The following is a 13716-nucleotide window of genomic DNA, read 5'->3' as shown; positions in this document are numbered from 1 at the left end:
GCGAACTGGTGTTCTGGAAAGTAGATCCCACAAAACCTTGTCGCCGCGGTCCCTGCGTGATGCTCTTACAGAAATGTTTTGTGGTATTTAATTTCTTGCCGTCGAATTGACGCTACTTGGGTCTGAAAATGGGCCATAAATACATCACAGTCTACTCGTTCCAAGCTCTATGGTTATTGCAGTACATGTATACCTCTCTCCTTTCTTGTGTACACAGGCGTGTCAAAGGTCAGCGTATCTCATTACAGACACTACGTTTCGTACCCTTGGTGATCATGACAATTCTCTACGTGTATACTCCTGCACTTGCTTGCAATTGTGCAACGTTCTGTCCCTGTTTGGCCTTAAAAGGCGGGGCAGCGAGCACTAAAGACATATGCAGCTGCAATGACGAGGTAGAACTTGAAGACACGTTCCAACGACAAGCCAACGACTTGACGGTGATCAACGACACTCGATAAATTATCGAGCCACAGACGCTGAGACGGCGAAACCGCGCGGAGGTGAGTGTTGTTGCAGTTTTGTAGCCCACAACTTTCTCCGGCGATTTTTGGCTGTGAAGTAAGCCACCTTTCCTGGCCACCTAAAATTGTTGTAGAAAGTTACAGGGGCTACGAAAATGCAGCAGGTGAGCTCTGCTCGTTCCATCTCCCAGGCGTAACGTCTCTGAACACAACCTCGTGAACGTTCGCATAGTCATAAAGTTGTAGGTTACAGTACACCATCATGCACAAGGCCTTTCCACAAAACATAATATGGAATACAGCATAACAACTCTTTCAGTTGTAAGGAATTACATTGTAAGAAACACTGTCCATACATTTATGGCAATCTTTGTACTGATTTTAACATGGCTGGTCTCGCTTCGACCTCCATGGTTGATCAATGCCATCGTTATTTTCAATCATGTTCACCCCCGTAGTAGTAAAGCGTTATCAACTACGGTGGTGCCTGTGGCGCAGCGCGCAGACTGTTTGCCACCTCCATGTTGCAATCCAGCATGGAGGTAAAAAAAGACGACAGGTTTCTGTATAGCTAATAAAACATACTTGCATTCATGCAAAGTACATATGAGTAGCCTACAGGGACGGTAGTGACAGGTGTAGATCAACTCAATACCTGTCGCACCTAGTAAATACAATGATTTACGACAGTTTCTAGACGACCGTCTATGATTACTGCTACTAGTGTAGTATGCCTTCTTTTATGTTCAATAGCATTGACATACTCTTTATTTGCTTATGAAACGTTGCTTTCCTCCTTGTCAGCAGTTTTGGACGTTTGAGTCAGCAGCTTTTATTTATTCATAATTTGCATATTGAAATCATTCATGTTTTGAACGGACATGTTATTGAAAGAATGTATAGCAGTTTACCCTTTGTTCAATATTGCAAGACAAAGTTGTGCTCAAACTTTCCTCAACAAAGCTGTCAACCATTCTCTTGACAAATCAAGAATAAAAACCAGGGGTCACGGTCACCGTGCAAATTGAGGTACTAGAGAAACAAATAACTGAAGATTTACGGTACCGATATTTAAAATTCAAAATGGCCACTATCCCTGAGTTATCTCTATGGAGAAAAATAAAATTTTCGAAATTTGAAAAACCAAGCCAGTGAAAAGTTTTCTTATGTCAAGAGCTTTAAAATGAACCCCCACAAGTGGTATATCAGACAAGAATTGTAAAAGTTTGGGAGTCCGAATATCTGTCCCAGAGGCGCATTCTACCTTATGTGGCAGTCCACAATCACTGGTCTCACATTATTGGCAGTTGACCATTTATGTGATTTTGGTCCTGCCCCCTGAAAGGGATACAGTCGTCTGAACTGTGCTCAAAGGTCATATGGGACCCATACGACCTATGTAAACACTGTATCCAAGGTACGATGGTGATTGATGAATGTTAAAAAATGTCTGTCATAATCTACATCGTATAATTCAAATGCTGAAGCTGTGATGATGAGGTGCATCTAGATATCGTGCACAAAATACATTGTTTGTAAACAAGAAACTCGCACAGCGCAGTTCTGACAACCATTTCCTTTACAGCACTGTAAAAGGGACAATCCGCAATCCCTGGTTCTCACATTAGTTCTTGTTTACTTTAAATATTTACATGCTGCTTGTCCCTTCCATTGAAATTTTGATCAAGTTGGTCCATTTGCTTTTAGATGAAGCTGATAAACAATCTGCCCCTTTAAGAGCTTTCAAACGCATGTTCATACACTTTGGAAGATTCTCCAGGGATTTTTGAAATATTTTTTTCAGGAGTAGAGAGAGAGAGCAAGCATCAGGGCTCTCCACAAGGGGATTTTTAGGGATGGGCCACCCATCTTTTCATTGTAGCAGACTATTAATATGTCAATGAATATACAAAAGAATTTGCTCTCACAATACATGAATATGCAAATTATGCATTGTTATGTAAATTGGCAACCCCTCTGTTTTTCAAAGCTGTGGAGAACACTGCAGCATATATCTTAATTTTCAGAATTTCACTTGGTGTCACTTTCTGGTCAATTTAATGTTGTGTACAGTTTTCTTTGAAGGCTGGGAAGCTCTGAATATTTAAGGAAGTAGTAAGATGTTGATTTTTTTTGACATTTTGACAACTTCTCTCAGAAGATATATTGGTCCAGCCCTAAGTATGATCAAACCTTCTGACAAATAGTATCGATAAATTTAATATCTATTCATGCAGTTCTTTTCCAACAAACCATTTTTTTTACTCTCTCTCTCTGTCTTTCAACAGAGAGTAAACAAAAATAAGTGCAAAATTTAGAAAAGAGGTTTCAACTGTCGTCTAGCAAAATGCCAAGAGGGAGAGGGCGCGGTCGAGGGGGACGAGGAAGAGGACGAGGCGGCCATCGGGGACGGGGACGTGGATGGGGAAGAAGGCCTGCGTCTTCAACGGGAGTTCAGCAATCAGATCTTGATTGGGGTGTAGATGCGACACCAAGTCCAGGTGTTGCCCTCATCAGCAATGTGAGTTACTTCTCTCAGTCTCATCCTTTTTTGAAATCTTATTTGAGATAACAAGGTCAATTTTTAGCAGTCAAAAACTGTAAATTGTACGACAGTGACAGGGCTATTTCAAAGTCATGTTGCTTTTGGCCATAAACCACTTTTTCAAGCTGTCCTGATATCTTTTACAGCCAAACCTTATACCAAGTCCCCCAAGAACCCAATTGCTAAAATTAATATTTTCCAAAAATGTGGCCGTTCTGTGTGTTGAATGAATGTCGGCTGAACTTTGACCCTTCACTGTTTCAACAGGATGCGGGATTTCAAGGGCTCTTTGTGGGTGCCAGTACAACAGATCAACACTACGACGCCCAGGAGAAAGACAGAGACGGTTACCTGGCAACCCTGCTAGTGTTAGAGAAAAATGGAGTGGAAGTCCTTCAAGGTTGGTTACAGGTTGTAGAATGTCTCTTTGTGAAAAAAGACATCAATTTCTGAACAATATTTTACAACACTTTTCAAGAAGACTTTTCATATTAAAGTAAGTGCAGGAAACTTTATAAGCAATCACACAAATACTGTGTTAATGATAGTAGAGATGTATACTGCACTTGCATTCTTCGGGAACTATAGTTCCAGAATTGGTTTGGTACGAGATCTTAAAGGCACTTTTTGCAATCCCTGGGATTGCCTTTGTTCTAGTATTTAAGAGAACTATGGAAGTGTGATAGCCTTTTGTTTTACATTGAAACTGTAGTCTAGTACGTAAATTTTCTGATGAGACAATCTGGTGCCAACGCAGGTGATCAATTGAACTCTAACGATCAATCTTGAGGAACTGGCATTATTATAAATTAGAGATAAAGCACGTATACATAATGGGCCGGGGACAACAGCAGACCATTTTTATGAACATTCTTTATCTTCATTTCATACAAATACACTTGATTTTCTTGCTCCACAAAAAAAAAATATGTTGAAACACAAAAAAGCATGCAATATGCAGTGCATTTTGACATGATTTTGGTCCATAGAACAAAAAATTTGAAAAGACATCAAGAGTTACAGCTGATATTTAAAGTGTAATATATCTGGTACATGTACTGTAATGAACTTGAAAGCCATAAAATCAAAATTATACACGGTTGCAAAGTTATGTACTGGTAATAATGCAACATTCCATTACTGTGATAACAAGTTAGAAATGCACTTTACTGAAAGGCTGCCCTCTGTGTCAAATGTACATCCAAGAAAATATGTACACCTCTTTGAACTGCATGTTTCCGTCAGTGACATGTTCATGGCTGACTAATAATGTACTTAAAACAGGATCCAGGATACGGGCTTTGGCAGCAGCATGGGCCCGCAAAGACCTGGCAGCCGTGAACATGTTCCTGGCACAGCCGGACAGCTTTGGATTGGTTGAGATCCTGAAAGCGCTAACCTTGCTGGACTCTGGCAGAAGGGTGCGCGAGTTTGAGAAGAAAATGCGACGTCTGGAAATGCAGGGAAAAGTCAAGCGGAAGACGATCGGCAAACTCAAGTCCAACATCGATAACTTGAACGCGGTGAAGCCGAAAGCCGGTTCTGTTAGCGGTGCCGTGGCCAAGCACGTACAGAAGTGGGTCAGAACACTGACAACTGCGCAGCTTGAGTTCTACGCCCTGCACTTTCCTAAGGAGCCATGGAAACGCCTTGCAGACATGTGTCACTTTCACCCGGAAAAGGTATATTTCAATTTAAAGTGCAAGCACTTAGTCAGCAACATGAAGCCATGGTGTTCATGTTTCTTCCAGTTGTCAAATATTGTATGCGCTGAAGCAGGCTCGACAATCTTATTCCATCATTGTACATGAACAGAAATGATGTGATAGAAGGGAATATTTGGTTTGTGTATGTTTGTGGTTTGGTCGGATTTGTTGATTAAAGTGAATCTTTTGGTAATGTAACATTTTTGTTCAAACTTTACAGTACACTTCATACAAATTATCTGTAGCAAAATTGATTACAGCAAATTCAAAAACATTATGCACTGATAAAGAATAGAATAAAAAAAACAGCTATAAAGAGAACACATTTTGTTGACTTAATTTATCTCCAAAATGTGCATCCATTTAATGCTTAATCGTTTAGGGGTGATCTACAATATTTATTATTTGACAACTGGTTTCTTCACTTTTGTTTATTCAACTCCAGGATTTCCCCAATTTGCCATGGTTTTTGAGGTACTGCTATGGTGGAGATGCTCCCAATGGATCAATGGTCCAGAGCTGCGGTAATTTGAACAAGGAAAACGTGAATGAGCTGGTTGCAGGCCACGATGTTCCCTACGCACACATCAAAAGCTACAAAGCCAGTCTGACTGATGAGAGTAAATCCAGAATCGCGTCATATGAAAGAGAACTGGACACCGTGCTCTGGTAAGAACAAAATGATATCCTGTGTTTTGCATTGACTTTGCTTTTGGCAGTCAATTTGTTGTTTGTTAATGATTATATTGTTGCAGACTTGTGTCAGAAACGGTGACCTGTATCAGGGGATTTTCTAAACGGAAAGATCGTTGCTTGCGGGCGCTCTAAGGGGAGCATAGAGAGCGCCCTCAAGCGACAGATCTTTCGGTCTTTGGAATTTCCTGTCAGCATGCAACATCATTGACAGCACTGAAGTGACATAGACAAAATATTTTTGGGTGACGCTTTACTGAAAACAGAAGCCTATGCGCTCCCTCTCCCCGATACTAAGCATCTGTGACTTGGTTTCCGGAAAGCCAAGATCAAAAGACAAATGATATATAAAACAAAAATAAATAAAGCTCACCAGACAAAAGTCTTCATTCTGCCAAGATAGATCCATCTAGAAGGAGCGAGCTAAGACATAAAGAAAAACAAAATCTGTTATCACCAGAATGTTGATATTTAGCTCGACACTGGCCAAATTGAGACTTGCCTCCAGAGGGCGCCCCTTTACTCTTGAACCGTTGGATGTGCTTATGATCTTTGGCAATGTTTGTTGCTAGCTAGTCTCTCATGAAAATCTGGAAAGCTATTTATTTGTAGGTGTTTTTAAATTTCACTCCACCAGCAGTTGATCAATGACAGTTTGCTGCCTCTTGAAAAGAAAAAACTTTTGAACATTACCTGATGACCACCGTACCATGTCCAATTTGTACTTAGGTACTACGAAGATCTAGCATGTGAGGCTACTGACCGGGTCATCATGGAGAGATTGGAGAGAGGAGACGCCGTCAGCCTGCCCTACGGCAAGCTCATGGAAAGACTGTTGACCCTCAAGATGCTGAGAGAAAACATTTCCAGTCGGGGCCGTGGTGGGGGAGGGTTTACGACTGGCTCAACAGCCACGGAAGAGTCCTTGAAGAAGGCGCCGTTCTTTGATCAGCTGGTTCCCATAGCTGAAAAGCAACTTCAGAATATCAGGTAAGTGAGATTTTTTTTAACTTTCAACCCTTTCATCACTAAATATTTGGTACAACCTTATCGGCACCTGTGGAAAATTAGACCTCTGAACAAGGAAGTAGTGGTTAAAAGGTAAACTTGTGTACAAAAGTGATCACCATGGTGTGTGAACGTGGAAAAATACGCTGTGATTTTGTTTTCCAGACGAAAAGATAAATTTGTGGAGATTGTACTAAATTCATCAGAATCTGTTTACATGTAAGTTTCCATGCAAGAGAGTTAAGGTCAAAACTTGTGTCATTCTTGCAAACGTTCTTTATTGATCTATGAGCATGACAAAACATCAGTCGTGAGAATGACCCATTGAATGGAAGTGCTGGATATGTAGACAAGATAATATACGGATGAAATTATTTTTGACATCGAGAGTTGCTTTATAGTCCAACAAATGTTAGCTCTCAGGTGTACAAAAGATAAAAATATTTATCAATGTGACTCAACAGTGTTCCGTTGGAGGCTCCGGTAGTTGTTATTGGAGACGCATCGCCATCCATGAATGTGGCCATTCGTACCAGTACAATCATAGCCAGTCTTCTGAGTGCCATTGCCCGTGCCAAGCTGGTATTTTTCCACTCGTTCCTGATGGAGCCACCATTCCTGCCAGAAACCGTCAGCCAGGTAGGTGTACTAATGATATGCTACCTGCTCTCATTGTGCGTGCAGCTGCTTAAAAAATGATAGCTGCACAGACTTTTCTTCATTCTTTACTTGATCCATGCATTATTCATGTCCTAACAGTGAACTGCAGTGCACTGTACCTATATCTGCATCAGTCAGCTCAGTCTGGTTCAACCCTTTCACCACAATGGTTTGGCCCAAACCTGCAATATCAGTGGTGATTGTGGACCTGTTTACAGGGGAATTGGGGTGAACAGGTTAAGGTAGAATGTGAATCTGGCCGGGGGAGAGTTTTATCCAGTACTGAAATTTTCGCAATACAATTCTGATCCACTGCTCGCATGAACTCCTTTTAAATCCAGTGTAGCAAATGAAGTTTCCAAGGTCTTGTTTTTGTGGGGAAAAAAAAAATGTATGCATGGAGTCATTACAGTGTTATCTGCTGTTTCAAATTTCAAACGTCAGTAGATATGGGTTTATGCTGTTTTTCAGATCCTGAAATCTGCATATTTGCCCCTGATTTGAATTCTTGATTGTAAAAGAATAATCAAAAGTATGGTTGAACAAAGTATGGGCACATGTTTAAAACTTTCAGTTCAGAGTCACGGTTGCTTACTACTGTAAATCAGAATGTTGTCTGAAATGATTCATGAACTCAATATTAGGCTGTTAAATGACTATTACCCATCCGTCTGCAGACTTTGGTTGAATCCTTATTGGGGTTGGTCTCAATGCTGAGAAAGAAGGTGGAGGGCGTGCAATAGGTAAAACAGCAGGCATTCCTTCCCAGCAAATGAAGGACCTCCCCTGGTAATGGTTGAATTAAAGCTCCCCTGGAAGAGCGTTGCACCTCATTATCGCAGTATTCCAAACGTGGCAAAGTTCAATGTTAGCTTAATGTATCATCATTCCTCTTCTGCACCACACAGGCTCTGGAATTGGCCACCACTGTCCAGACTGACCACATGACGGCACCGGCCGCTGGGCTGTACGACTTCTATGAGAAGAAGGAAGTCGTGAAAACATTCATTATTGTCACTGACGAAGAAGAAAATACATCCTACAAAGATTACAGGTAAATAGCTCGGAAATCTGAAATTACCAATCTTGGTAATTTTAATAAAATTGTTAGTGCTTTGTTGAAATGAGATAATGATTCTATTTGGGAAATTATATATGAATGTGCTTTTCCTTGGTGTTCTACTTCAACTGAGATTTCCGATTTTCCATGATTTTAGGTAGTTTGCACCTCAAAAGTGAAAAACTTAAACTTTTGCTCAAACTTTCCTCAAGCAAACTTTCAACCATTCTCTTTCAAAATCAAGAATAAAAATCAGGGGTCACCATGCAAATTTTGGTACTAGAGAAACAAACTGCCAAATATTAACCAGTATTTGAAATTCAAAATGGCCACCATCCCTGTGTTATCTCCTGATATCTCCTGATTTTCACAAAACCAAGGCAGTGACAACTTTTTTTTTACTTCGTAAGCTTCAAAATTAGCCCCAAAAAGTGGTAGGCCAAAAGAATATTGTAAAAGCTTGAGTCTGTATATCTGTCCCCAAGGCACATTCTAACTTCATCATACTATTCTGCTCTGTTGAAAGCTGAACCAGTCAGTCACTCTAACGATACTGCTGAATAGGTTTCAAATTTGTTTATCAAACTGCGAAATGTAGTCATGGTAAATGTTGTAAACATATTTCAACCAAGTTGCATGGATAAGTCTATCAGCACGAAAGGTCATATTTTCTCTGCACTACTGGGATAATGTTCAGCTTGTTTGTCTTGCTTATTCCTGAAATATCAAGACAAGCAGAGACAAGAAGCAGCCCATCTCAGTTGCATGACTGAGTTGGATCTAGGTACAGTACGCTAATGTGCTGATACACCTTTTCTAAAAGGCCAAAATATTAGCAATTTTTTTTACAAACTGAATTACCCCGTTTTTCAGTGAAAATTATTGAAGGTTTCCTGACAGGCTAAAAATTACCGAATGAGTATCAAAAACCAAATATGGTAAGTTCTAGCCGCATATATCAACATATTTTGTCCTGTAAAGGAAATTTTAAGATTTTGTGTGTGTTTTCATTGTTTAATCACAGATTCACTCCGCTCTTCAAGAAATACCTTGAGGAGGTGTACCCAGCCAAGCTTGTGTTGTCTCTTTCCTGCCAAACCAACACAGCCAGGGACAAATGGTGAAAGAGCTGTCGGGCCAAGGCATCGACTGCATGCAGTTTAAGTTAGACTCTGGCAGACCGGACCTGACCAAGCTGGATAACTTGTTGGGGATCTTGTCGGCGGACTCCGCCAGCTTTGTGGAGCAGGTGAAAGTCATGGAAGCCAAGATCAAGGCGAAGAGCGTTACCAAGGCATTCAAGCAGATGGATGTCAGTGATTCTGCAAATTGTGATGAGAAGGAATGCTCCAAGCAGGAGGGCGACAAACAGGTTGCGACGAAAGTGGACACACATAGTGATAGCACTGTTGACAAACAAGATGGGGATAACCAAAACTCTACTGATGACATAGCATGCCTGCAGGACAATCTCCAGAGCGACATAACTGACAATCCAGTGACTGAACCTAGCAACAATAAAGGGTGCACTGTGGATGCCAACACGGTCCCAGAGACGGACAAAGATCAGCAGACACCAGACACAACCGATGGCAAAACTAATTCACAGAAAGGAGACAAGCAAGAGGTTGATGATGAAGACCCTCCCAAGTTATGAAAATGATAAAACCAGTTTTGGAACAGCTCAGTTTTCGTTATTGAAGAGCTACTACATTGCGTGTTTCACAAACTGTTGGAGACAGAAAGAGCGCCCTCAACAGTAATTGTTTTGCCATTATAAATGTTGAGGGCGCTATGGCCATTTCAAAGCAAGCACAGTATTTTGGCAACTGCAACTACATTTGTGCAACCCACGTACTTCTAACAGCTCCAATTCTACCATGAAATTTAACATTTTTAGAAAAAAAAGTAGAACTATTTCAACATAACTCTTTAATTCTCACAGCAAACGCATTTTAAATTTTTACTTCTCAATCAGTGAGATAGCCATTACAGGGTAGCATTTTTCTAAGTCAAGATTGTCGTCATTTGTATGCCTAGAGTTTTTTATTGAGAAATTTAATGATACATACTTGTAAAACAAGGTCATTTTTAAACATGAAAGCTCAAGTAGAAATTGCCTGTTAGGCTGTATCATACAGGGCCATGTCATTATTTCTAACTCTTTTAGTTACGCCAACCTGTGAATGCATAAGACTGTGTTTACAGAAAATATTAACAACATCAATGCCTTTAAACAACATCAATGCCATCAAGTATGTCGTAGGTTCTGTAATTTTATCACACATAATCAGTCAAAGTACAGGAGCGTACATTTCTGAAATATTTTGCATTTTTCAATGCGCATTATTCCTTGATACTGATCATGTAGGTTTTGTCATGGCCTAATTTTTGTGGGCATTTGGTCTGAAATAAAATATTCCAAACAACATAATGAACCATATGGATCATATAAAACCAATGAAATGTGCAATGTCTGTATGATTTTTAATGATTTGTGATTTAAATTTTGTGTTCCATCTATAAATTCAATATTAAAATTATGTACTTGTTTGTACATGTAGTTGTATTTTTGCCCAAACAAAATTGTGCTTTTCTGATAACATGGTTTTCAAAAATAGGGTAAGTAGGTCAGCAGGGTTTTTTTTTCAAATTATTTTTATTTCTAAATACGCATTTTTCAGGGGTTCACAGCAGTCAAACACTGGCCATAACATTTCCAGAAAATTGTATCATGCATATAAAAGGAAAAAAAACATAAAAGACATCCTCGTTCAAGCAAAAATCTTTCAGTGTTAGCTTAATGTATCATCATCCCTCTTCTGCACCACACAGGCTCTGGAATTACGTAGCTCTAAAAAGTTTAGGGTCAGCAGATGAAAAATAGGGTAGGTCGGGTTATCGGAACAGCACAATTTTTCTTGTTCGGCCGTAGCTTCCACTGTGCATTTCTTGTTTAGAACTTTTTATAGAATTTTATCATAGATTTATTTTACATTACAGATATATGCTATCACTCACACAGTCTATTAAATTGTTTTGAAATTTGCATAGAGATTTATTAATATATTTTTTGCATCACAGATATATTCTATCACTCAAATAGTCTACATAAATTCAAGTTTTGGTGGTAATTATGAAACTTTAAAACTATAGTAATAGATTTTTTATACAACAACAATTTTACTTGTAAAGGTTTTAATACTTAGTATACATATTAATGTCATATAATTATCCATGCAATGTACTCCATATGCGATCAAAATTGTTTCTAATATCTAAATAAAATAGCACAAAAAGCCCTGTAATTTTGTTGTGTATTTTGTTGTTCATTTAAGGGGTGTTGCACTTTTAACCAAAAACAACTTTTTTTAAAGCAATACTTCTCATCAAAGATGACGTGAAAATCTCATACTGTGAATGAAATTTTGTAAACAAGTGATTTTGATCAGAATCCCCAGGCTGTGTTATGTGCAACACCACCTTACGGTAGTAAATGCCTCAAAAGTGAAAGACTTAAAATTTTGCTCGATGTTCTCTTTCAAAATCAAGAATAAAAATCTGGTACGTGTCAACGAGCAAATTTTGATACTAAAGAAAGGGTCACCAAACATGGACATTTATCTGACTTCGGAGATTTAAAATGGCGGCCATCCCTGTGTTAACTCTATGGGGAAATGAAATTTTTTTATTTTCAAAAAAGGAGTGATAACGTTATTTACTCAAACAGCTCGAAAATGAGGCCAAACGCCGGAGAGGCAGACCTAAAAACTTTCTAAAAATGTGAGAGAATATCTGTCGTCGGCTAGATAGATTGTATCATAAACTTATTGTGGATAAAATGTCAACAATGTCACTGGGACACTAAGTATACAGTCACCTGTAATCTAAATATGCCCGTATTATGGTAAAAGAGGCGTTCCTTGGTATCAAAAATGCCCGTGAGAGGGCGTCAAATTGAAGAGTGTTTGCGATAAAAACAACATTTAATGTTTATTCATTTCTATCCAAATACAGATATTAGAATGTGTCCCGGGTAAAAACAAATATTGTGACTCTCAAACTTTTACAATTCTTTTCTGATCTACCACTATTAACCAAAATTTTACAGCCTTAGTTTTTGAAAACCGAAAATTTTATTTTTCGCCGTAGAGTTAACACAGGGATGGCGGCCATGGTAATATAATTCAAAATATCGGTAAATCTTGGGTAATTTGTTTCTCTAGTACCAAAATTTGCACGGTGAACCCTGGTTTTTATTCCCTATTTTGGACGAATATGGCTGAAAGATTCCGAGAGTCCTTTAGGGAAGTTTGAGCAAAGGTTTAAGTCTTTCACTTTCGAGGTGAATACTGCCTTAAGCAACATTTATCATTCTAATGTATTTGGTAATGTCTTTTGCCCAGCCAACAAAATCAAAGGAGCAACGTTTTGGTTGCAGGTTATTTGTCAACTTTATCTTAAAGTAAATTGACCAACTTGATAAATATTTCAACGAAAAACAAAGGGCAAACAAAACGTGAATATCAAATATCAACAAGGACCAATGCGAGAACCTAGGATTGAGGACTGCCTCAGCTATTTTAAGGTAGAATGCGCCTCGGGGACAGAAATTCGGACTTTCAAACTTTTACAATTCTTTTCTTATATACCACTTGTGGGAGCTCATTTTAAGACTCTTGGTATAAGAGCCATTTTCACCGTCTTAGTTTTCCGAAAATCGAAAATTTAATTTTTCGCCATAGAGTTAACACAGGGATGGCGGCCATTTTGAATTTCAAATATCGATAAATCTTGGGTTGTTTGATTCTCTAGTTCTAAAATTTGCATGGTGACCCCCGATTTTTATTCTTGATTTTAAAAGAGATTGATATGGAGAGTCCTTTAGAAAAGTTGAGCAAAAGTTTAAGTCTTTCATTTTCGAGGCGCATACGACCTTAACTAGGGCATGTTAGAGTCGAAGGGGCCTAATCAAATTTTAGTCTGCCCTAGAATTCACAACAACGTTACAAATTTTACACAATGCAAGCCTCATCGTAATTCGATATACTCTTGGGAGAAGTGTGTTCGTTATTGAACAAAAATTATGAGAATACTATGAAAAGTTACTGCAGCTGTAACAGCCATCATCCCTCGAAATACACGCCCATAATATCATGATTATATATTATATGTCGAAATAGTTGGTAAAGAATGCCCGTTTTACACGGACAAGTGAGTCACGAATTCAGGGTTTCAGTCACCTAATTGTATCTAGTCAGAATCAATATAATTCTGCCCAATTTCCTTTCCTTTCCCCCATGTCTTTGAAACCGATTTTACGTAGGAGAAATAAAGAAGTCTGTAATATTCGATGAAATCCAAACCAAATCTTTTTAAAGATAGCCCTTTCGATTGCACAGGGAAAGTTAATAATGAATGAATGATCAATTATTTAGTATATATAAGGCCGAAAGCTAATATGAAACCGAAGGCTGAAACACGTTTCTCCGAATAGCGGAAAGTGCGCATGCCCATCAGTACTCCTCAAAGAATCTTAATAGTGAACGGAGTAATCCTAAAGTTCGTGCTGCCCTCTGC

At 38.9% G+C, this 13716-nt stretch overlaps 1 protein-coding gene across 1 annotated transcript; it reads left to right on the top strand.

Moving 5' to 3' along the window:
- Positions 1-241: 241 nt before the first annotated feature.
- LOC139138844 (uncharacterized) lies at positions 242-11441 on the top strand. The gene is made up of 9 exons (XM_070707396.1): positions 242-503; positions 2753-2985; positions 3277-3409; positions 4294-4691; positions 5161-5384; positions 6138-6398; positions 6881-7055; positions 7985-8130; positions 9161-11441. Exons 2-9 carry the CDS (start codon positions 2812-2814, stop codon positions 9258-9260), a joined length of 1611 nt encoding a protein of 536 aa, XP_070563497.1. The 5' UTR covers positions 242-503; positions 2753-2811; the 3' UTR covers positions 9261-11441.
- Positions 11442-13716: the final 2275 nt, after the last annotated feature.

The sequence above is a fragment of the Ptychodera flava genome, chromosome 8, assembly GCF_041260155.1.
Source record: "Ptychodera flava strain L36383 chromosome 8, AS_Pfla_20210202, whole genome shotgun sequence".
Lineage (NCBI taxonomy): Eukaryota > Metazoa > Hemichordata > Enteropneusta > Ptychoderidae > Ptychodera > Ptychodera flava.
This window is presented reverse-complemented; position numbering and strand designations above follow the sequence as displayed.